This window comes from Nanorana parkeri, unplaced genomic scaffold (genome assembly GCF_000935625.1).
Source record: "Nanorana parkeri isolate BGI_ZX_2015 unplaced genomic scaffold, ASM93562v1 scaffold332, whole genome shotgun sequence".
NCBI classification, from domain to species: Eukaryota; Metazoa; Chordata; class Amphibia; order Anura; family Dicroglossidae; genus Nanorana; species Nanorana parkeri.
Genome location: NW_017306600.1, coordinates 624904 through 650342, shown reverse-complemented (window position 1 = coordinate 650342; position 25439 = coordinate 624904). Strand labels below are relative to the sequence as shown.

The following is a 25439-nucleotide window of genomic DNA, read 5'->3' as shown; positions in this document are numbered from 1 at the left end:
AATAAACTATAGTTTATTTTAGGTTATTGTTCTTCCAAGGCATAATAGCTAGTTTTGTGCATTTCTTTTATTTGCTGTCCAGAACTACTGTCAGTCATTGGTTCTTATTTGTAACATCTTCTGATCTGCGCTTCATTTCTGTCAATGGTCCTTGTGTGCAGTCATTTTCTCCTCTTCCACAAAAGAAAGTACCTGCTACTCTAAAACTCAAAAGTGCAATTTATTACTAGAAGCTGTGTTATAAACATTATGTAATGCGTTTTACTGTCTGAACATCATAGGCAACATCCACTACAATGTATCCTTTTTTGTGCACAATTACCCAATTGCCAACACAGGCTGACAATATAAGCTGTCTCTCATGTTGTGACAACTATGTAAATATTTTATGCATACCTGGGTTAAAAGTGTCTCCTTCTCTTCTGACTCTGCAGTGCTGAGCTGCTCAGACTCATCAATCTTCCTCTGTTCTTCTTTTTGTACCTGAGATGCATTTGGGAGGTCTGAATTCCTGGGGACCTAACATCAGAAGTTAAGATGAGAATATGCTGTGGTGCAGCAATGCTATGAAGCATTTACAGTCATATCAATCTTTTTTTTACAACACACAATACAGAAATGGAGCAAGGGAAAGCTGATAAAAGGATTAATGGAGTTTTCACAGTAAAGAATTTGTCACAAAGAATAACACTGAACCTGTGCTAATAACCCTAGACTAGCATGTAAGAACATTTTAAAACTGTGACACATAGCAGCCCCCTCTACAACACTGCAAGCATTAACGAGAAGCATACTAACCATAAAATAAAACTGCAGTGCAGACAAACAAAAAAAGAAAATCACTTTTCTTGTGTATTTTTTAACATCCTGCTATATCAACAAAGAGACCCAATGTTTAAAATGTATACGAATCAAGTATAAGGCTGCAACTAATGAATATTTTCATAATCGATTAGTTGGCCGATTATTTTTTCGATTAACCAGATGAAAAAAATTAAATAAATAGCATTGTTCATTTAAGATAAAATACACAAATGCCGTGTTACAAACATATAGTTTACTTCAGAATAAAACTGCATGCACAATTTTTTGCAATCGCACTGCACTGGACGCATGGCATTGCGGTAACGTGCATTCCAGGACGGGCGATCACACTGAGTGTGAGAGGTGCGTTTGGGGTGCCATTGAAATGAATAGCACTGTAACGCACCTTCCGCAGTAAAACTTGTCAGGTAGAAACTGAAAATTACTTTTTTCCCACCCGTTATAATTATTTTTTTAACTAATTGCATTGTAAGCACTTGGAGCTTGAATAGCTTCTGCCAGAGAGTGACAGCTGCCAGTGGCAAAATCGCACAGACGGCAGCTGAATGTAAATATAGCAGGTAGTGGGCTGGTGCAATAGCCAGCCTGCTATTGACCATTTCAAATTGCAAAAGCCAATAGCAGGCTGGCTATTGCATCCGCCCACCGCTTGCTGTGCCCTCCTCCTAGCGTGGAGGAGAGAGCTAGGGGATCTGACCAACTAATCGATAATGAGAATAGATGACAACTATTCCCGTAATCGATTATTAACGATTAGTCGATCATATGGTTGGCAGCCCTAATCAAGTATATTTTGTTTTTATCAAATGTGCAAAAAAACTTATAAACAGCAAATCAAATGTCTTCAAAGTTTCCAAACTATAATGTTGTGTATATACAGTGTATGTGTGTGTGTGTGTTACTCTGTGCTCAGGAGGTTTCCTTTATCTGCCTGCCCTGTAATTAAATTAACTTAAATCAGCTGTTATAAATATTAAATATGTTTAAAAATCAGCAAAAACTATTCATATGTGACACTAAAAAAATAGGTTATATACCCTGAATAAGCTATAAATTCAATAAATACATAAGTATATGTACTGCAACAAGACATAAGTATACATAAGCATCTATGGTAAAACAATCCATTTGATATAGCACAATATTGGAGGTTCAGTGTTGGCTAAAATTACAGAGGAAAAAGTTTGGGGTGCTTATTTCAGATGATTGGAAAATAAGCTAACAGTGTGGCCTGGCAGTGGGGAAAGCAAATATAATTCTTGGGTGCATCACTAGAAGAATCATCGCAGAAGGACAGAGGCCCTGATTCCCCTATATCGATCTTCAAGTTAGACCTCATTTAGAAAGCTGAGTCTAGTTCTGAAGACCTCACTTACAAAAAGGCCTAAGAGATAAATCATAACAGTAGAGGCTGCAGGAACACAAAATATACAGTCTTGAGAAAAGAAGGAACAGGTGAGACTTGATTCAAAAATTTACGATACGATAACCGGCAGGTGTATGGGCAGCGTGCGACTGCATTTACTGTAAGGTTGTACGACTTTCGTCTTCCTAGCACGGAATCGTACGATTTTCGGCGGGTTGGTAGAGTGCTTGGAAGACGAAAGCCGCACGGGCCGGTGTGCGTAATCGCACACTGCCCGCTCAGCATTGCAATCATCGACAAGCCCTCCCCTTAGTGTGGAGGGAACACAGGGACATAACCTCAAACTAGCATGAGGAAAACAAAGCTTAGAAAGTATTTTTTTTTAATGAAAGAGTAGTTGATGCTTGGAATAGACTTACAGCAGAGGTAGAGAGTCAGTCTACAGTAAGTGAATTCAACCATGCTTGGGACAAACATTGATCTATACAAAAAGGTTAAAAAAAACCCGATGGACCACTTGGTTTCTTTCTGGTGTCACTATTCTATGTTTCTGTCCCCGTTAATTCAGCAAAGAACCCCACGGCTCACACATAACTAAGCCGTTGCATGTAAAACTTTGTGATGAAAAGAAGCATCCACAGAAGCAACAACATCAACTTTGTAGAAACAAGTAAAAGTGTGTGCTGACAACCAGGCAGCCGCCTTACAAACTTGAGTAACATACACTTAATGATGAAAGCCCATGACGTGCTAACCGCTTTCAGCGGACTATCAGTAATCACAAAAAGAGAATACATCTTACAAAAAGATTCAGTAGAAGACAAACAAACTCGCACCACCCTAACTACGCCCAGACAGTGAAGTGCTATTTCTTTAGGCTGTGTCGGGTGAGAACAAAGAGAAAGAAGAATTATATCTTCATTTACCTTAGGGAGAAAAGTATATAGAGGATGAAGAACCACCTTATCTTTATGCACAACCAATGCAAATCAAAAAGGCCACTTTATGTGACAAAGTTAATAAAGGAATATCCCAAATATTCTCAAAGGGAGGCTTTTGTAACCAAATTTAAGTCTCACGGAAGGCAAAAGAGACTTGACTGGAGAAGAAACATGTAAAACGCCTTAAAGCCAAGGAATTTGAGGCTAACGGACGCTGGAAGAAGACTGTTGAAGTGCCATTAAAGGCTCATTTCTTTCCTCCCCTTATGTGATGCTCTTGATGCAAACATCTTCTTCCTTCCAGTCATTTCCAACAGTCCCCTCGGCGCTGGTGCCGCTTTCTGATCCTGTGCCAACTCCTATTTCTTCCTCTGTCCTGCGTGCACGCTCCTGACTTGCGTGCATTCACTTACATTGTGTTACTCCTCCTCTCCCCTCCGGTAATATCAAGTGCGCATGCGTCCACACACATCATCCTCCTGCACAGCCATTCAGGTAGCTGTGTTCTGCAGCCGGGAGCAAACGGCACAGACACAGGTAAATGAATAAATATTTTGCCACCTTGAATATTTTTTAAATGTTGGAGCATGCTCTACTACAGTAGATATATGTAAAAAAAAATTAAAAGACTGAGACTTTATGACCACTTTAATGCCTAAACTTGACATTTAATAGCACTTAGAACCAACTTTTGATCTGTACCCCGTTGAAGAAAAGCCAAAATTCAAGCCACCAAAAATATGAGGAGAAATACTGAGCCCTTTATACCATGAGACACTTCATACCAGAAATGTAAGCTTTCCAGGTCCAATGATACTTACACACTGTAAGCATCATATAAGTCACAGATTCAGACAACTCCGTATCTCTCAGCACCTGGCTTTCAATACATTGTTATCTTAAAAGGTAAATCTCTTAAGAGCTTTCTTACAAGTCTAGTCAGCTTGGCAGCATTTAAGCCACAAAAAGAAGAATGACAGCCCATACAGAAATCAGAGGTCCAGACTGCCAAGTTTGGAAAAAGGAGGTCCAGTATCCAGCAAAGCATTACACACATATTGAAAATCATTAATCAACTGATCCACTAGTTCCAAATAGACAGGAGATACAAGTTCACTCTCCGGTCCCTGACACAAACATTTTGCCCATTCCATGAGTGTTTAGGACACGAGGGCTCATTTACAGAACAATAGACAAAAGCATGTTTCCCTTCATAAAATGTATTACTGTATTCCTAATACGATAAAGAGGAGCTACTACAGATGATAAAAAATTGCTTGTTTAGTGCCTCCTTAAACTAAAAAAAACTAGCTGCATTATTAGAAAGTAAGAATTCTCACCTGTACTTTTATCTCAGATTATATTGCTTTTTTGCAAGTATGCCATAGAAAAATATCAGATTTACTATAACTTAATAATATAATGTATGATATATTCTGTAAGATTTGTTGTCTTTATTAAATGTGTTCCTTCCAGAGAGAATTGGCAGATAAAACTGTTATAAAGGAGATCTATATATAAATGTTTCGTACATTGTTGCCACTGATGAGACAGTTCTTTTAGATCCAGCACTTCCTGCTACTTACTGTAAGCTTCATAGAGGTACATGTGCAAGTTAGAAGACTGAATCACCTATTGTTATTAAGCAGCCGATGAAGGTCAGCTATCAGAATCTATACAAAGCTGATCTACATTATAAATCATTGCCTTTTTCCGTCGTCCATTTATTATTATCATCGCTAATACTAGAGTGTGAGACCCTTTATTGTTCTTTCACATCAGTAAAGAATAATTATATATAGAGACTGTTCAATGTTCCCATGTTTTGCAAAGTATTGCAGGACACAATGATATTGTATGCATAATGGATACTAACAGTAATAGTGCTCCAGATATTAATTGCAAGGTTTTAGTAAGCTGTGGCTGCTTATCAGTAAGCAAAATGGAGCTACTTCATACAGCGATTGCCTCCAGCCATTTTCATTATAAAACGTAACTATCACAAATAAATTATAGTGCTTCTACTTTCTACTGAAATATGATTCCTTCAGCCACAATATTATAAATAAAGCAGGGGTAAAAGGTCCCAGTGATAAAGAAGAGCAGGTATTGTGTAAGGTACTGTGCAAGAGATTCGTGGTCATTATGTTCACAGCTCCAGCAAGGCTGAGCTATTAAACTAAACCTGTGTGGTTGTTACAGTAGCAACCACCTAAAACACACAACTGACAGCAGTCATTCCTAGAGCTTTTGCAGCCTCGCATGAGCCTAGCTATTCTTACCTGAACGACATTCCCAGCTGGCTCCCAGACCGGTCCCTTCAGCCTGTTTCTTCCTCCGCTTCAGCGATGGAATGTCCATTGGCCTCCTCACGACCTATACACTATATAGGACGTGATGATTCACTGGACCTTAGGTCGCTGGAGCAGAGGAGGAGCAAGGGTGCAAGGACCAGTCTAACAGCCAGCCGGGATTGTGGCTTGAGTGAGTATAATTCTGTTATTTTAGCTCTCTAGGCAAAATGAACACTTAACTCTTGCAGCGGTAGTAGCCTAACTGCAAGGGTTAAGATTTTATTTACCCGAAGTTCTTCTTTAAGGGTTTCTAGGCTGTTTTGAACCCTGGTTTTTGTCAGCCACTAAAGTCCATTTAATACATTGCTATTAACATTCCTGTTTTGTTTTCAATGGTATATACAAGGGATGCACCGATACTAGTATCGATATCGGTGCCGATTCCGAGTATTTGGGCGAGTACTCGTACTAGCCCAAATGCTCCGATGCCTAGCACGAGTACTTCTGGTATCAGGAAGCCGGGCAGCGCGTCTGGGAGGCCAGCCCCATGCTCCCTCGTCATGAGATGACGAGGGAGCATGAAGCCAGCTTCCCGGCCAATCAGAAAGCAGGGCGTCACGTCATTACATGGCGCCCGGCTTCCTGATTGGCCGGCCAGACGGCTCCAGCTGGGTACCGGAGGAAGGCCGTGTTCTCGCAGGAGAGGCCCCGGGGGTGACAGGCTGCACATACTAAGGTAAGAGGGGACTTTCTTGTTAATCGGGAAGCCGGGTGGTGAGTATTTAGACACTGCCTGGCTTCCTGAATGGGACTTTCGTTACTCGCTAATTGGTATCGGCGAGTACCGGAAAAAATTATCGGTACTCGGACTCGGTACCAAAATACCGATATTGGTGCATCCCTAGCGTGTACTGAGGAGAAGAATTAAGGAGTCTCCTCTTCATCCTTTATGTTTGTTGGCCTATAGCATACACCCACAATCAGTTTACAGTTTGTTTCAGTCGTATGTAGCTCCAGCTTTAAAGACTCTGCAACTCTCATAAGTGATGTCATCTCGCACATTCAGATTACTCTTCACATACAGGCATACCCCTCCACCCCTTCTACTGACCCTGTCACTCCGAAACAGATTGTACCCTTGGATATTTGCAGCCCAGTCATGTGAGCTGTCCAGCCAGGTTTCCAATACTCCCACAAAGTTGAAGTCCTCGAGCAACAGAAGTCAAGCTCCTCCAATTTGTTAGACTTAAATTTTGTGCTTGTGGGAAATCTTTTATTGTTGTGCATTCTTGAATTGCAATTCATTTCTGCAAGATTTTCTGCATTGTATGTAGATAATGCTATTTCCCTACTATCTGGTTTGACCCCTGTTTCACTCTTAAGCCACCCTCATCTATAATCAGTGTCGGCTTTGACGCTTGCTTTCTGTATTTTATACTTGTTTTCGATCACCCTCCCCAAATCCTTGTTTAAAAAGCTCCTCCAATCTTCTAACCATTTTCTCCCTTTACAGGGCAGCACCCTCCCCATTTAGATGCAGCCCATCCCTACTGTAGAGCCAGTTCTCCATGAATCCAAACCCCTCTTTGTTACACCAGTTTCTTAGCTGTATCTGTCTCTCCTTTCCTATATTCCTTCTCCCATCCTTACTGGAACAGTCACTCCTTTGGCTGCTAGGAAAGGTGTTCTGTTCCAGCAATGCTACCCCTTACCTAATATCCCCAATATCATGCAAACGGCATATTTGTTGTGGTGTATTAACTCAAGATTAGCCACTCTTACACTTTTTCCTCTACGCTGACTTCAAACTGTAATCCAACTACTTTCCCCTGGCTCCTGCACCTCCATATCTCCACCCTCCTCTATAATGACCTCTGCCATATGGAGCGAATTTCCTGCTGAATTGGCTGAAATTCAATCGGTTGGTGACCCTATGCCCTCAACAGAAGTCAATTATTAGATTGACTTTTGCTGGAGGAAAATCCTCAGCCGAACGATGCTTGTGGTTAATCAGCACCGCTGTCAGAATACAATGTTCCCAGCAGGAGAGTCGCTCATCCATGCTGTTTAGCATGGATGGAGGAATCTGTCATATATTATTTTGTTCAGCCCATAGGCTGAATGAAAAAATATAACTGTGTGCACCCAGCTTAAGTGCAAATAATTATATAAGCACAACCAAGCTTTTAAAAATATGCATTTCTTTTTCAATTTAAATAATGGAGGTTAGAATATCTGTTACCATAGTTTCAATCAGAAGAATAAAATCACTAACCGAAGGTTATATATGTTGAAATGCTCTACAAGATGGTTAAGATTTCTCTTATTGAAACAAAGCTCAAGTTTATGGTCTTTCATGTGGATCATATTTAAATTACCTTATATCCAATTGTCTTTCTGTAGTAAAGAATTTCTTTCTCCAGCAGTTCAAACAGTCTAGGAGGAAAAAATTGGAAATCTTGGATGTTTGGTTGCTTGGGAGGCCGTGGTGCCTTAAAGAGACAAAAACACAAATTAAGCATTTGCTAAAATTTAACATTTTTGTTGTTGTTGTTGTTACAGCTACTATAATGTAGTATAGACATAAACCTATGAAGGACAAGAATTGGAGAAATATTCCTGCAGTTGATGCCTAGAGTGAAAAATGTTTTACTGTATTCTGGAAGTGTCTTGTTTAGAAGAGATCAGGTATCAGACATACACTATATTGCCAAACGTATTGGGACGCCTGCCTTTACACGCACATGAACTCTAATGGGATCCCAGTCTTAGTCCGTAGGGTTCAATATTGAGTTGGCCCACCCTTTGCAGCTATAATAGCTTCAACGCTTCTGGGAAGGCTGTCCACAAAGTTTAGGAGTGTGTCTATGGGAGTGTTTGACCATTCTTCTAGAAGCGCATTTGTGAGGTCAGGTACTGATCTTGAACGAGAAGGCCGGGCTTCAATCTCCGCTCTAATTCATCCCAAAGGTGTTCTATCGGGCTGAGGTCAGGACTCTGGGCAGGCCAGTCAAGTTCCCCCACCCCAAACTCGCTCATCCATGTCTTTATGGACTTTGCTTTGTGCACTGCAGTGCGGTCATGTTGGAACAGGAAGGGGCCATCCCCAAACTGTTCCCATAAAGTTGGGAGCATGAAATTGTCCAAAACGTTTTGGTATTCTGATGCCTTAAGAGTTCCCTTCACTGGAACTAAGGGGCCAAGCCCAACTCCTGAAAAACAACTACACACCATAATCTCCCCTCCAATAAACTTAACACTTGGCATAATGCAGTCAGGCAAGTACCGTTCTCCTGGCAACCGCCAAACCTAGACACGTCCATCAGATTGCCAGAGAACACGTCTCCACTTTTCTAGAGTCCAGTGGTGGCGTGCTTTACACCACTGCATCTGACGCTTTGCATTGCACTTGGTGATGCAAGGCTTGGATGTAGCTGCTCGGCCATGGAAACCCATTGCATGAAGCTCTCCGGACACTGTTATTGTGCCAATCTGAAGGCCACACGAAGTTTGGAGGACAGTTGGCGACTTCTGCGCACTGTGCACTTCAGCATGCGCTGACCCCGCTCTGTCATTTTACGTGGCCTACCACTTCATAGCTGAGTTGCTGTTGTTCCCAGTTGCTTCCACTTTGTTATAATACCACTAACAGTTGACTGTGGAATATTTAGTAGCAAGGAAATTTCACGGAACACCTGAATCCAATGATTTGGAGGGGTGTCCCAATACTTTTGGCAATATAGTGTATGTGCCTCCAAACATTTTTGGAAAATGCTGGTTCTCTGGGTGTCTGCAAGTTCAACTCCTCTGGCTTTATTACTTAGGGAGACACTGACCTAGTATGCATGTGGTAACACTGGAACACCCTGCGTATCTTCTTGTTCCAGGTCATTCATTCATTAAATAAAAAAGCTAGAGAATCAAAATGACAGCCAGGAAATTAACATTTACAAAAGCACTGACAATGGCAGCACAAGGATTTCTCTCATTACAGTCTGTCCTTAAGACCTACTCTAGTCCTGTATGCCACTATATTGTTTGTCTGTTACTATAGCAGTGCCAGCAGGTTCAGCTCTGGCAGAGTTATGTTTGCAAAGCTTAAAATAGGATTTTGTTCCTACCGTAAAATCCTTTTCTCAGAGTCCATTGAGGGAGCTTTAAAGAATTCTAAGATGTAGGGTTATGCTGCTGCCTCTAGAACAAATGGACATTAGGAAAACAAATTAAAAGCCTGTCACTTTAAGGACATGACCCCCCCCACCCCCATCCCACAAGTGCCCATTGTTGCCCATTGTTGCAAGCAGTGTTGCAAGCAGTACAAAGGAACTTGAAGGGAGGAAGCTGTGTCCCTCAATGCACTCTGAAAACCTTTTCTGCCAAAACTAGCATCAGGAGAGGCAGAAACATCATCTTTATAAATCTTTGAAAAACTGTGAACAGAAGACCAGATTTTGAGTAACAGAAACTTGATTTTAAAACTCCCAAGACATACTAACTGCCCTAGTAGAATGAGCAGAAACAAGAAACGGTGGTGCCAGCTGTCCCACAACTCATAAGTTTGAATGACAAGCTGATTAATCCACTTAGAAATAGTAGATCTAGAAACTGAATGACCTTTTCTAGGCCTTTCTGGAAGAACAAACAAAGCATCCGTACATCGAAAGAAAGCTGTGGCTGAGAGATAAACACGAATAGGCTGTGAATCATCCAAAATGATGAAGAGAAATTTCCTCAGGAAGAACAGCAGCTGGACAAAGTGAAGGTAAAACAATGTTTGATTTAAATGAAAAGCTATGACTAACTTGGGTAAAAAGCCAGGAATCCTCTGCCAAAAGAAGAACCAAAATCAGCATACCACATCCTGTAAGGCCAATCTGGAGCAAGGAGAAGACTGGACTTTGTAAGTGTTCTATACTGCGAAGCAGAAGAGGCAATATGCCAGTGGATTAAAGATATACATAGTGTGTACTGATCCCACGGGGCTACTAAGGCATCCACCGCCTCTGCTTTTGGATCCCTCCCTCTGGGCACAAGTCTGTCCACCTTCTTGTTGTAATGAGAAGCTAGAAGATCCCCATCTGAAGTTCCCCAGCAGTGACAAAGAGGTTAAAACACCTCTAGATGGAGAGATCATTTGCCTGGATTCAAACATTGTCTACTGAGAAAGTCCGCCTTCCACATTTCTACTCCTGGAATGTGCACTGCTAAAATTGCTGGACCATAACTTCTACCCAAGCCATGATCAAATGTACCTCCTTCGCCACTGACATACTCGTGGTGCCTCCCTGGTGACTGAAGTAGGCCATTGCCATGGCATTATCTGACTAAATCCAAACCGGATATCCAGACAGAAGACGGGTCGAGTCCAGTGAAACAACGGAAGACGAATCACCCTTAACTCCAGGACATTGATCCAAAAGACCACCCCATCACACAAGACTGGCATCCATCATCACAATCTCCCAAGAAATTACTTCCCCATTGCCAACGCAGGGGATGTCAACAACCATGAGAGAGGCATCCTGGCCAGGGCACTCAATCTGATCATCTTGTTCACCAATAAAGAAGACTCGTCCCAAGCAGTAAAAATTTTCCTCTGTAAAGTCTTGGAAAGAAACTGGGCAAAAGGTACTGCTTCGAAGGTTGACACCATCAATCCCAGTACTCTCATGCACTTCTCAGAGAGATACGAATATACGAATGGGATCGAAGCAACGAAACTTAATCCCGCAACTTTAACAACTTGTTCTGAGGAAGGAACACCTTTGCTTGAAGGGTATCCACCAAAAAGGCCCAAAAACTCCAAGTGATGTGACGGAATCAAGGATGATTTCTTGATGTTCAGAATCTATCCAAAGTCCTCTAATGTCCACAGCACCTGCAAGACATTAAGCTCCAGAGTCGGAAAAGACTGTTTGCAAAGTAAAAGGTTGTCTAAGTATGCAATAATTGGAATGCCATAGTGACAAAAAAGTCCCAGAAACGGAGCAATAACTTTTGCAAAAACTAACCTGAAGGGAAAGCCACAAATTGATCATGAAGGTCACCTAAAGCAAAACGAAGAAAGCGATGATGAGCTGGAAATACAGGAATATGCAGATACGCATCCTTTATGTCTATTGAAACCCAAAAACCTCCTTGTCAAAGAGAGGCGACAACCAATTGAATGGGTTTCATCAGGAATATGTATAAATGCATTGGGTGCTTTCAAATTCAGAATTGGATGAAGTTCTCCATTGGGTTTTGGAACAGGTTGGAGTAAAAACCTTGAAAACGTTCTACCTAGGGAAGGGGAAATATAATATCCCTGATCCAATGGACCTAGAACTGCGCAAAAAAAGGTTTGTCCAACATTGCTAAGACACGGGAAGCTGGGATGCAAAGAACCAAGGATGAGGAGGAAGATGGAACCGACCTGCTGAGCACAAGCATCCGAAATTTGATTTTCCCATGTCTCTACAAAAACATCAGATGTCCCCCCACCTAAGATGGGATTTTGTATTGAACATCTGGAGGATGCAAAATACTTTGAATTCTCAGAAGTCTTTTGAGATTGGGAAAGGAAACCCTGTTTGGAAGACTGAAAGGAACCTTTAAAAGACAGAAAAGAAAGAGCAGATTTACTATACTGATCCTTAAGATTTTTTTTTTCCTCTGAGGTAAGTAGGCAAGTGCTCACTTTTACCTCCCGTAGCTAACTAATAATCTGATCCAGCAAAGCTCCAAAAATACATTATAAGTAAAGAGGAGATCTCTCTAGTCATAGCGTGTTAGTCCAGCCATAAAATCAACTTATCTGTAAAATACAGAAAGTTTTAAGTGTCACAACTCTCCTTAATATTCACGGACCTGACTGATGTAGGCACCGTATCCCCCCTGTTGCAGACAGCAGAACATAAATGGCTGTGTGGCTGAAGTAAACAAAAGGATCTTCTGCATCATGTAGAAATCAGCTTAAAAATTTAAAACATGAAGTCCCAGAAGAAATAGGACAAGTGGAGCTGACACTGCCGCAGTTCTGAAAAAGAAGCCACTATGCCGTATGATCCCTGAAGAGGGACTGTGGAAGTGCGTACAGGCACATCAGAAACAATAAATGTGTCATCAATTTTTAGTGTCTCTTTTTCTGCCTCTTAAAGAGATGGTGGGAAGTTCATATAAAACAGTCAAACTCCACTTATATGGCATAAAAGCTAAAGACTAGACATTGCACATAAAACCATACAGCTACAGTATATCATGATAAAAAGGAGGGAAAAACACCCATCCCAGTAAATCCACCTCATGTATATATACATAGATGTTTTTAATCACTACTCCATGGCCCTGTTCCTGCCATAACAAAAGGAATACCCAGGTAATACTGGCCTGACCATTAAAAAGCTAGAGAGACTCCCATGATTTAATAATATCAACTAGCAGCTCTTGGTATAAGAATCTTTACCAAGAAACAAAATAAACTAAAATAATAAAGCAGAAGAGAAGGAGATATCCATTCTCCGAGGACACTAACAACACTGGCAGGTATGAGGTGGGAAGAGTTATGTCCTTAAAGCATAATCAAAAATCCAAAATATCCCATCGCACTCCTGACCGGAGACGACCAAACTTGCAGGGTGGGTGCGGTTGCGACAGCAGATGACTCTGCAAATAACTTGGAATCAGTAGAACGTCACTCGCACTCCAGTATAACGTCCAGTCAATCTATTTATTGACTAAATGGTACAGTTTTTCCATGCAACGTTTCGGAACCATAAGGTCCCTTCATCAGGCAAATAGATGTTTCGGAACCAGATGTTTGCCTGATGAAGGGATCTTATGGTTCCGAAACATTGCATGGAAAAACTGTACCATTTAGTCAATAAATAGATTGTCTGGACGTTATACTGGAGTGCGAGTGACTTTCTACTGATTTCATGTCCTTAAAGCAGACGGCTTTTAATTTGTTTTCCTAGTGTCCATTTCTCCTAAAGGCAGCAGCATAATCTACATCTCGGAATTCTTCAGAGATGTGTCCCTCAATGGACGATAGAGAAAATGCCCTCTATAGAGTCCAATGCCCGGGATACACAAACTGGAAATCTTTGCCTTGGCGTATTCACAACTGAGTCTCCCTGGACTGGGTCACAGCAGAGGCTGTGCCACAGACCTGTTAAGTCCAGTGCCTGAGGGTCACATTACAGACAGGCCCCACAGTCTTCATTGCAGTGGAGCCCAGGTACGGCCTCCAAGGCAGCACCAAGGATTAGACGATCTGGATAGCTGCTGTATTGAAGCAAGCTCAAGCAGTGTGTCAGAAGTCTTCATAAAAGAGCAACAATCATCGCTGGGGTATTGCGAATGTGGATATAAGAGGAAAAAAAAAAGAAAATGCATGTAGTGTTTTCCTCAGCAGAGCTGAGGAAAAAAACATCCAGGTATCCAGACTCCTAAGACACTAGCCAAAAAAATGAGGCATGACATTTGGAGGTAGGGTTATACAGTTGGCTGGCTTAACTTTTTAGTTTTACCAGTGTTTAGACCTCCTGAAGGCAGAAGTATAACCCAATTGTCTGTTGGTTTCTACTATTCCTATGTCCCTCAATGGATGATAAAGAAATGCCATTCTGCTCTCTTCTGTGGTATATTTATTAGAGTAGTAATATCCTAAAACAGAATATGTTAAATGATAAAAGATGTCATTTATGTTTTATATTCAAATTAATCCATATCAAATCATCCGGACTGTAGATAAGAAAAACAAACAAATCAGATTGCTAAGGCCAAATTGTTCCAGATGTCATATTAATACCACTGGTTTTACCTTTGGAGCTCTTGGTTCACTGACACGTAAAGCATCTCTAAAATATGCATCAACAGCATAATTGGCCTTGCGTTCTCGTTTCGGGGGCTCTATCCACTCCAATGTGCTCAACTAAAGATATATATGCAAGAAAAAGCAGTACATAAGAAAACATATCCACTTTACTGAAAACTGTAAAACAACATTATGAGGTTTAAGTGGCCAATTAAGCTTATATTCCAAGAAATTAAATTACGTTTTGATTTATTTGATGATTCTAAAATCAGCAAAGGAAAGACAATGGAGCAGACTGTAGCAGACAAAATCTGGAGCAGATGTGCATAGCAAACCAATCAGTTTCAATCTTTCCTTTTTAAAGCTTAACAAACTGAAGAAAGATGCTAATTGGTTGCCATGTAGATTATGTCAGCTCCAGTTTTAATACATTTCTCTCTATGTATATTAAGATAATAAAATAATGTTATAATGCAAGTATGGCTGTATGGCATGACAACTAGTAAATGTCTTAATGGATCAAGCTCTCTGCATTTTACGAAGAAGGACCAAATTTTAAAAGTGTGCTCTACTTTTCAACCTAATCTTAATCCTCTTTACAACTAAGTGATAAAACATTCTGGGGCACCGAGGATGCAGATTCTCATAATTTTCCTCTGTATAAGTGAGCCTCCTTCAACGCATTGTAGGCAAGCACAGCACCACCTCTTCTGTCCTCATTCCAGAGAGTTTAGCAGCATAAAAACCTCTCTGATTACAAAACTGGCTTTCCATGGGCATACAAACCTTTGTCAGTTGCAATGACATAGCCTTTCCACAGCCTGAATTCTCTCCATATCCAAGCTTCAATGGATGATGGGCCATAATGCCAATGTTTTCTGCCCATCTGACATCACTCTGACCTTTCCATGGAAGCCCTGGTTCTAAATGTATACACTGTGCTAGAGCCTAAGAAAATAATTCTACTACATTTTACCTGATAGTATAAATTATTCACCATATACGTTTTGCAAATAAAATGTTACCTTTTGTTTTTCTCGATAATCTTCTCCTTCAAAGTTATATAAACTTGTTTCTGTATCCATAGAGAAATTTCTGAGTGTGCTTTCCCCCATATTTTCTAACCGCTCTGCCATTTCAGCAGTCTGAAAAAGGAATAACATTTTCAGAATTATACACTGGAAAGAGAGGGCAGGTTCATAGATCATCAAATACTCTTCTTTAATTTGACAACTGTAAGAAAGATGTACAGATATAAAATTAGCTTAAAAGGAATCGTCATATAACCTTTGGTAAGTAGATACAGTAGTGGTCTAATACAACCAAACTGCATACTGCTCTCTGTACATTTGGAATGGGAGCTAAATGCTAAATGATTGTATGAATAGTACCCAAACATGCGGGGCATTCTATATCCAAAAGTATATATTTTAGCCTCTGAAGGCAGGGACAGCCCACACAATTATCTGCACAAAAGTCTACAATGGCCTTTCTTGGTTCATAATTAATGTATGAATAGATAATTACTTCAAACCTATAGTAATCTCCGTTTGTAAATTAGATAATATTTATTTATTATACTGAATTACTATTCTGTCTGACATATCTGTGTTGCTTTCCATTTGCTTATCAGTAACTAAAATAATACTTTTTCTTTAAGTTAAATATGAAAAAGTAGAGTTTGCTGGCGTCCATAAACCAAACAGTATCTGGGTATTCTATCATTCCAATCCTACACTTTCTAAGTTAATCATTATATTTATCAATATGCATCCATCATTTGTCTAGGTAACACTGCAAATAATATGGAGCTGGGAAAAATGTGTCTTCACCGCTAACACAAGAAAAGCAATGAAAACATAATTTATCTAAAAAAGCCACATAGAATGTCACCATTTTAATTTTAGAATAACTATAGCTATTCCTTTAAGCTGTTTTAGTGAAGGTCTACACATCAAAAGACTAAATACAGCTGTATATATTTTTGTTTGGCACACCTGCATACATAAGGTGTAGCCTGCAGGAACCTTTATCAATCACATAGATGAACAGAGGTCCATAAACAGCTGCTGCCAACGTGAGGGTATGAAGATCTTAGATCTTCACCCCATGTGAATGCACCCCATATGAATACTTATCATAGTGCCCTAGAATGATCACCTATACACAGAAATCTCCCTTTAGGAGACAAAGACAGAAGTAAAAGCCTGGCAGAGGTTTCATGCCATCTCCGGCCTATGAAAACAAACATATCTTCTACATTTTGATGAAGGTTTTTTTGGAAACTTTGATGTTGCTCTTGTCAGGATATGCGATTTGAAGTTTCTGTCTCATCTGAATACCTGCAATATATTTTTCACATGCATACAGTTAATAGTTGGGGGTGTGGCTTGGCTATGGCAGCGTGAAGAGTTGCTTCCTGTGAAAGTTATGCATGTGACACTATTGCCAGACTTATCCCATCGCACCCTTGTCATGCGTGCATGTCTCAAGCCTATGTTGGAACAGATCAAGATTAAGGGGGGACACTTACAAGTAGGGTAATCCATTTGCATTGATTATGCAGTTACAGGATGCTTCCTATATCCATCTCAACTCCCTGCTAGTTTCCAATTTCTGGGTGTGAACCAGCTCCCGATTACTGATTGGATCGGCGGCGCCCATCGTCCCAAAAACCCAAATGCAGACCTAGATGCTCCAGATTTCCCCGAAGGCGTCGCAGGGCTGATGATCCTGCTGAGCCAGGACCCGCAGCTGCGGCAGACCTGTGAGTCCCTTTTTCCCATGGTTTGTTACCGGGTCATCCTGATGGAGAAGCTATCTCTTTGAACTAATCCAGGACGTGTCCATTCTCGGAAGGGACCATTCAGGTCGCTTTGTGCAACTTCGGATTATCTTTACTATCACTTGACTCTCTCCATAGTCGCTTGGTCCTATACAGTTGTTTCACTTGCCATGCAGCCTTGATGTTGTATCCGGGTTTATTTCTGGGTTTGCCTTTTTTTGTTTTCTATTATATGTTTTGCAAGAAATGTACAGTATTGTTCAACAGTTCCGCAGCTGCAGTCCATTTCCCATCAACCCGCTTGATTGTGATAGTATCTGACTCTTTCTGATTCTAACATGTCAGCATATTACTGTGGACTGCTCGACTTTCCGGGTTGAGTGTCGTTCTACGCACTTGGACTTTAATTTTGATAGTTTACTGTATTTGCTCATAGGTTTTATTAAGCTTTACATGCTTGATATAGAAGATCTGGTTACATGCACCCCTTTTAGCTGATCTCTTTTACTCCATACTGTGAATTACTGGTCTGTGTTAACTATTAATGGCGTTTTAGCTTTCACTATCACACCCCCAACTTTCCCTTCCCATTCCCTTTGAACCTTCTTCCCAAACTTCTGCCTTCCAACCTTACTCTCTCTTTCCCTTTCCACTTCTTCCCCCTGCCTTTTCCTTTTTCCCCCTTCACTACCATCTTTCCCTCCCTTTCCTACTCCCCCTTCTCTTTCTCTTTCAAGTTACTTTTGGAGCTATGGCATTTGAAGACACATGTGGCCTTTCTTCAGGAGAGACATTTCTCTGTTGGTAATCTTATTTTTATGTTTAGTACTTTGAAGGGTGCATGAAGTTACTGTGGCTTACTGTGGCCCACTACTCATTGTAATGGGGATGCTCTTTGAAAAACTAGTGACTATGGTAAACCACTATAACCAACACCGAATGAGGGTCAACTGAAGATACTTTTTTTAGATAAAATTATAGAACATTAAGAGGGACTATTGATAGTTGGGTGATCCCCTGCTTGACACATCTCGTGGAGCCTCACATATCTTTCTCTAAATTGCACAGGTTAAAATCAATCTTACACACTTTGCGGCTTGTTGATACCTGGCGCTATATACATCCCTCTGAGAAGGACTTTACTAATTTTTCTGCTCTTCTTCAGTCCTATACACATATGGACTACGTATTTTTCCCTCAATTGTTGCTCTTATTCCTCTCTCATGGGAAAATTGGACTCACAACCCTTTCTGATCATGCACCTGTGTCATCGCTCCATTGGTTGGCGGCTTAAGGAATCTTTGCTAATTGACCCTCAATTTACCTCTACCGTCCAGTCTGAGCCATACCACTTCTTTCTCAGTAATGATAAAGATGACGTGTATGCCCTTACTCTTTGTGAAACACACAAATGTTTCATTCAAGGCACTCTTGTCCGTGTGGGAGCTGAACGCAAGCATGCCCATCTGGCACGTCTCAATATCTTGCTTGATAAAATTGAGGCTTTGGAAAAGCTACGGCCGCAGTCACTGAACTAAAAATATTGCGGGAGAAGCTTGCTGAAGTGGCATTCCGTAAAGTAAAATAACAACATTGTAGGGACAAGTCTATAATTTTGCCACTTTATAGATCATTGGTTCGACCTCATCTGGAGTACGCGGTCCAGTTCTGGTCACCAGTACTAAGAAAAGATGTCCTTGAGTTGGAAAAAGTCCAGCGGAGGGCAACCAAACTAATTAGGGGTATGGAGGACCAGAGCTACGAGACAAGGCTACTAAATTTAAACATGTTCACATTGGAGGTGAGGAGATTAAGGGGGGATATGATCTCCATGTACAAAATGTTCAATGGTGGCAGCAACATTAGCGATAAACTGTTTAAAATTAACTCCATTACAAAAACTAGAGGCCACCACCTAAAATTGGTGGAAAAAAAATTCCAGCACAAGGGGCGAAGGGGGTTCTTCACAGTAAGATCAGTTAGGGTCTGGAACTCACTGCCACAGACAGTGATTTCAGCAAAGAATGTGGAATTGTTCAAGAAACTTTTGGACGATTTCTTAAGGGACCGTAATATACAGGGGTACAGGTACTCCTAGAATGAGATCCTAATAGGTTGGACTTGATGGACTAATGTCTTTATTCAACCTCAAATACTATGTAACTATGTAACACAAGCACTGTACATAACACAAGCACGGTAAAAAAACGACCAAACTATTGGTAAGAGCTCATAAGGACTCGGTTTCGAAAACGTATGTCCAAATGATCAAGAATGCTCTTGGTACCCTCCATAGATCTCCAGAGGGCATAGCAAATGCTTTTCGCTCCTTTTATCATGGGCTTTATAATCTCCGTTCGGACCGGTCTCAGGTAGAGATTTCTTCCCACCTTGATAATATCAGGGCCTAGCTTCAAAACTCTCAAATGCGGTCAGCGGCCTGAGAGGATTTAGAGCTACCTATATCAGCTGAGGAGGTTAAGGGGCACTAGGCAAGGCTCTGGGCCAAGACAGGTTTACCCTGCACCTAGGGGTAGGCTGACTGCGCATATGTCAGTTATTCCCAAAGAGGGTAAGGATCAGGAGGGGTGCTGCTGCACCCAAAGAAGAGAGCACAGAAGCGTATCTAAAGACACTGACCAACCATGGGTCCCCCCATGCAGCAATACATTATACAACAATGCAGAATACAACCAACTATAGAGGACTACAAATCCCAGCAATATATTTTACAGCAATGCAGAATAATATGAAGTTACATACTCTGTGTTGCTCCAGGGTGGTGGCCTGATGTCTCAAGGGTCTCAGGAGGGCTGTGTGGGTTCTCAGGATGGCTGTACGGAGTCTTAGGATGGCTGTGTGGCGTCTCAGGTGGGCTGTGGGCGTCTCAGGTGGGCTGTGGGGGTCTCAAGTGGACTGTGCGGGGTCTCGGGTGGGCTGTGTGGAGTCTCAGGTGGACAGTGGCCCCGATCAACATTTTTGTAATGCTGCAGCGCCCGGCTTTCCGATTGGCCGGGAAGCCGGCTTCATGCTCCCTCGTCATCTCTTGTTAATCGGAAAGCCGGGTGGCGAGTCTTTACACGCTGCCCGGCTTCCTGGCTAATCAGGAAGCCAGGTGGCGAGTCATTACACGCCACCTGGCTTCCTGAATGGGACTTCTGTTACTCGGTAATTGGTATCGGCGAGCACCGAAAAAAAATTATCGGTACTCGTACTCGGTACCAAAATACCGGTATCTGTGCAACCCTTGTCAGGTTTTGGTGCTGCCTGTGAAGCTACTGTAGTCTCCCCTCCCTTCCTTGAAAATGTTTTGGCTGGAGCTGAGCTTTAAGTTACTCATCTCAAAGCTTGTTCAATGTAGCATAGAGATTTCTGTAAACTGCTGTACGTGGCTTACAATTGACATACTTTGAATTGCTTCTAATTTCATGTAAGTTGCATCTTATTTTCTTCTAGGGACTCTATTATGGTTCTTCTTACCAGGAACAGTCAAGGATGTGACAGAGTGCTATAGATGTATTGTGATGTTTGGGGATATTAGCACATATGGTGAGCACTTAAGAATGCAGTCTACTCACAATAACTTCGGTTTAAGGGCTCGAAGCCCACTTTTATTCAAAACAAAGTTCATATATCCATCTTGGATACCCTCGCAGGGGTTGTTCAACATAACATTCGTGCAAGGCTTCAAAACAACACAATAGCAGCCTCCTGGCTTCCACTTTAAACATTAGCATTTTCGACCCACTGGTCCTCTTTGAAGTGCTGTCCCACGCTGGTACTGGTGGCCCCTCAGGCTTATGGCTCTCCTAGCCTCACCAGTTCTCTCCCAGCCTCCCTGGCTGTCTTAGTGTGCCTACAGCACACTCTCCACCTGACTCCACTTTAGATTCTGGGGAAGTCCGCCTGACTCCCGAACACTGTCCGTTCCTATCCCAGTAGGAGCTCGCCTGACTCCTCTCTGACTTCTGGGGGCATTCTCCTGACACCTGAACACAGTCTTTTCCTCTTTCCCAGCAGGAGCTAATTCCCCTAGCCAGCATCCTTTCCTTAAGGGTTGTGCACACCTGTGCAATCATCGGGTGCTGGCCATTGCTAAAGCCTGGATCTAGGCCTGGGGATCTCATCTTCCCTCCTGAATCCCCATGAAACTTCCCATTTCCAGAATCCCAAACATAATCCTGACAAACCCTGGCTTCCTGACACGTCTCAGCCCATCTGGCTGAGAGTCCCAGGTGATCATAACACCCAATTCTACAGTGGGATTGCCACACAATACCACAGTATTTATATAAAAATTATTTTATTTTTAGCTTTTATAATCCTGTCAATATATTTATACACCGAAGGACAGCAGAGAAAACTGTTATTGATGAACTGGCAAAGAAACAGAAATTACCTTCTTTTCTCCTCTTTCCAAAATGGTTGTAATATCTTCATCAGTCAGTTCACTGTCCTTTGATGCAAATACATGGATGGCACCATGGCGAATCATCTGAAGCATCTCATCTTTTGCTAGCTTGTTTGACTGTTGGTCTATCAGCCTTCCTGATAAAAGAAAATATATACAGTATGTGCCAACAACCTTTTGCAAAGGCAAATGGGGGGAAATATTGTTTCAGCACAGTACCATAAAAAACAGCAGTACTGGACATCTTCAATAGCAATACATCTTATAAACTACCAAACAGCACCGGTAATGTTAAGTATGTCAGCAGTTGCAGGACTAATGCTGGTTATGATTTCACCTTTCACTACCTCCTCTCAGAAATCCGTGGTTGAATAAAAATAAATAAAAATATTAAAAATAGGATTTATGTACTCACTGTAAAATCCTTTTCATGGAGTCTACTGAGGGACACAGCGTGATGATAATAGCTAACCTAGGGTTATACTGCTGCCTACAGAAGCAATCGACCTACAGCACATAGAAAACTAAAGGCCAGACCCCTTGAGGCTATAACCCCTCCCAACTCACACCTACTCAGTTAGAGCAAGCAGTCCAAAGGGAGAGCTATAGCATATGAGGAGAGGGAGCTGTGTCCCTCAATGAACTCAGAAAGGTATTTTACCGTGAGTACCAAAATCCTATTTTCTCTATTGTCCAATAAAGGACACATCTTGATTATAATAAGCAACCTAGGGATGTGCAAAAGCAGTCCAAACTTGGGGGTGGGAACATCACAACAAACACAGGCAAACCAGCCCAACAAGAGAAAAACACAGCAAAAGGCAAACCAAGGGCATTAAATAGCTGCTTGCAGAACCTTTCAACCAAAACTAGCATCTGTGGAGGCAGACACATCAACTTGTAGCACTTAGAAAGTGTATTTACAGAAGACCGGGTTGCAGCCCTAAAGATCTGAAGCACAGAGCTCTAATGATGAAAAGCCCAAGAAGCACTCACTACCCTAGTGGAGTTAGCTTTAGAGGGAGAAGTAGGCATGTTATCTTGCATCTCATATGTGTGCACAATAACCTGAAAAACCCACTTGGAAATAGTGGCTCAGGAAGCTGGAGAACCAGGCAATGGAAAGAGCTCTCCGTAGGATGCGCCAGTGCCAAACACATAAAAAGCAACACCATTTCCTCATTAAGCCAAAAGGCAGAGCACTTAAAAATAGGTCCTTGGTCTCAATAGAACCTTGTCTCTATGTAATATTAAACTCAGCTCCTTCCAGAACAATGCAGATAACTCCAAACCCCTTCTAACTGAAGTGATTGCCACAATAAAGGCTGACAAGCATTCTTGCTGCCAAATCAACTACTGAAGAGGTTTATGCATTCTTAGACACTGGATAAAACAGTATCTAATTTCAAGCCATCTCAGTCCTGATACATTTTCTCCCTTTGTAAGCACTGATGGAGGGGTTATCTGTATAAGTCCCCAAAAACTGTTGGATATTTCTTTCATGTCCCCTCAATCCCTACATTGAATAAAAATATATCTAGACTAATACATTTCACAAGCCTGCGATTTGACACTCCTGAGATTTGACACTAAGAAACACGGGGCAAGGAATTGTTTCTCTGGGTGGTTTTATTATTGGGAGATGAGGAGAAAGTAGACAGCCCAGACACTGTTAGGGGAAGGAGAAGTGGACTCTTCCCATTTTAAAGTGGAATAAACAACTTTGATTAGAAAGGATACGCTTTCCTTCTGTTTGGGTGAAAACGCAGATGACTCAGATTGAGCTATGGGAACTTTCTCCAGTGTCTGACAGAAAATCCAATGAAGGATCCCAGACAGAATCAGAACTATCAGGCATCTCTCATTTCAGAATTCACTGGAGAGGGGGGTGGTGGTGGGCATTTTAAACTCCTGAATTTAGAGAAATAAAGGAATGAACTAAACTACGAAACCACTAGGTTACTTTAAAGCAGCTAGTCCCCAAACTACGGCCTGCTGGTTGCTATAAACCGGTCCCTGCAATGAGAAGGCCTTGCATGCAAACAAGGCAGAGGGAGCCGCTGACTGCAGAGTGGCAGTTGGTGCTGCGTGCTAGGACGCAGACAGTTGCAGAATCTAGCAATCTATCACAAGCACTATCACCACCAATGAAGGAGGCACTATATTTCTCCCAATGATCACTACATTCATTCAACTGTCATCAATTATGGGGCACTGTTTCTCCTACTGATACCAGGGCATCATGTACTACTCCCACAAAGCACTGAGGCCAGGGCATTTTTTTATTCCCACTGCCACTGGTGCATTTGTTTTTGCACCCATGGACCTCCATTATCAAAGCATTTTTAACTCGTACTGAGCACAGTCAGGCCACCAAACAGTCTGATAGAAAGTAATCTGGCTCTTTCTTAAACAAAAATATTGAGGACCCCTGCTTCAAAGTATTAAGGACCCCTGCTTCTGCTACCTAAACAGAAATTTTAAAAATCCATATTAACCCTCATCAGGATAAATCTGCTGAATGTGAATGTCCTTGAAAAAAATATATTTACATAGTTATGATGAAGCTGAAATCTGGATTCTTTTTTAACTTACCGTAAAATCCTTTTCTCTGCATTTATTGAAGGACACAGCTGAGATCTTGATCTCTATACCAAGGGTATATACCGCCACCCACAGGAGGCACAAATAAAAGGCGCGGCTCTGGGGGTGGTTCCTGCTGGTGGCAGTAGAACTAAGGCACAAAAAGACCTAACGAACAAAGGGTGCTTTGTCTATCAATGAATGCAGAGAAAAAGATAAGAATGATAAGGAAAAGGTAAGTTTAAAAAACCCTGGTTTTTTTTTCCGTTTGTCAAAGGACACAACGGTGATCTTGATCTCTGTATCGATGGGACATCTCAAAGCATTGTCCACTGGGGGAGGGGCAGAAACAATAAAACAACTGAGTAAAAAAAAAAAACTTGCACAAAACAAAACAGCCGCCTCTAAAACTTTGAGACCAAAAGAAGCATCAACAGATGCAACAACATCACCTTTGTAAAAAAAAAAAAGAATAAAGGTGTGTACTGACGACCAGGTAGCCACCTTACAGACTTCAGAAAAAGAGACCTGATGTCAAAAAGCCCATGACGTGCTAACCGCATGAGTGAAATGAGCCAGAACTGTAAAAGGTGAAATTGGCCTTACTGTAAGTAGAAGTACAATGAGAAATGGTAGTCCACCTGATGCATATACCCCAATTGATTGCCGGATCAAAAAATGAAAGAGAGGATTTGGTTTTATATATATCAACAAAGTACTAATTGTTCTTCTGAAATATGGTGAGCAATAGGAGTGAGGCCAGATCTTATCTTTGAGCGCGGTGGAGAGCACGGATTCACTAATTGTTTATGTATTAATGGACATGGTGTGGATTATAAAAGTTGGAAGATATATCTTCACATATTTCAAGGACTTTCTTGCATTAAGAAGGAATGGTCTACACATATGGATATGTAGATGAAGTGGGAGTTATACATCACTTGTGAGATTTAATACAGGACTTTCTTTATGTACACATTCTATGAGATGCACTTGAACAATTATATGTTTTTTTGTTATTCACATTTTTTTCAATGTTTATTATGGCTTATAGTGTCTAGACTAGGGATGCACCGATACCGGTATTTTGGTACCGATAATTTTTTTTCAGTACTCGCCGATACCAATTACCGAGTAACGGAAGTCCCATTCAGGAAGCCAGGTGGCGTGTAATGACTCGCCACCTGATTAACAAGAAAGTCCCCTCTTACCTTAGTATGTGCAGCCTGTCATACCCCGGGGCCTCTTCAGCGAGAACGTGACATTTGTCCAATACCCAGCCGGAGCCATCTAGCTGGCCAATCAGGAAGCCGGGCGCCGTGTAATGACGCGACGCCCTGCTTTCTGATTGGCCGGGAGGCCGGCTCCATGCTCTCTTGTCATGAGATGACGAGGGAGCATGAAGCCAGCTTCCCGGCCAATCAGAAAGCAGGGCGT

General features: G+C 41.6%; 1 protein-coding gene across 1 annotated transcript in view; it reads right to left on the bottom strand.

The window, feature by feature from the left end:
• LOC108788552 (probable global transcription activator SNF2L1) overlaps positions 1-25439 on the bottom strand; it is a 114051-nt gene that overhangs the window by 26298 nt on the left and 62314 nt on the right. Inside the window, exons 15-19 of the mRNA XM_018558341.1 lie at positions 21408-21556; positions 15249-15368; positions 14230-14340; positions 7805-7918; positions 397-519 (exon numbers count right to left, since the gene is read on the bottom strand). Coding sequence (XP_018413843.1) covers positions 397-519; positions 7805-7918; positions 14230-14340; positions 15249-15368; positions 21408-21556 — 617 coding nt within the window. The remainder of the gene's footprint in view (positions 1-396; positions 520-7804; positions 7919-14229; positions 14341-15248; positions 15369-21407; positions 21557-25439) is intronic.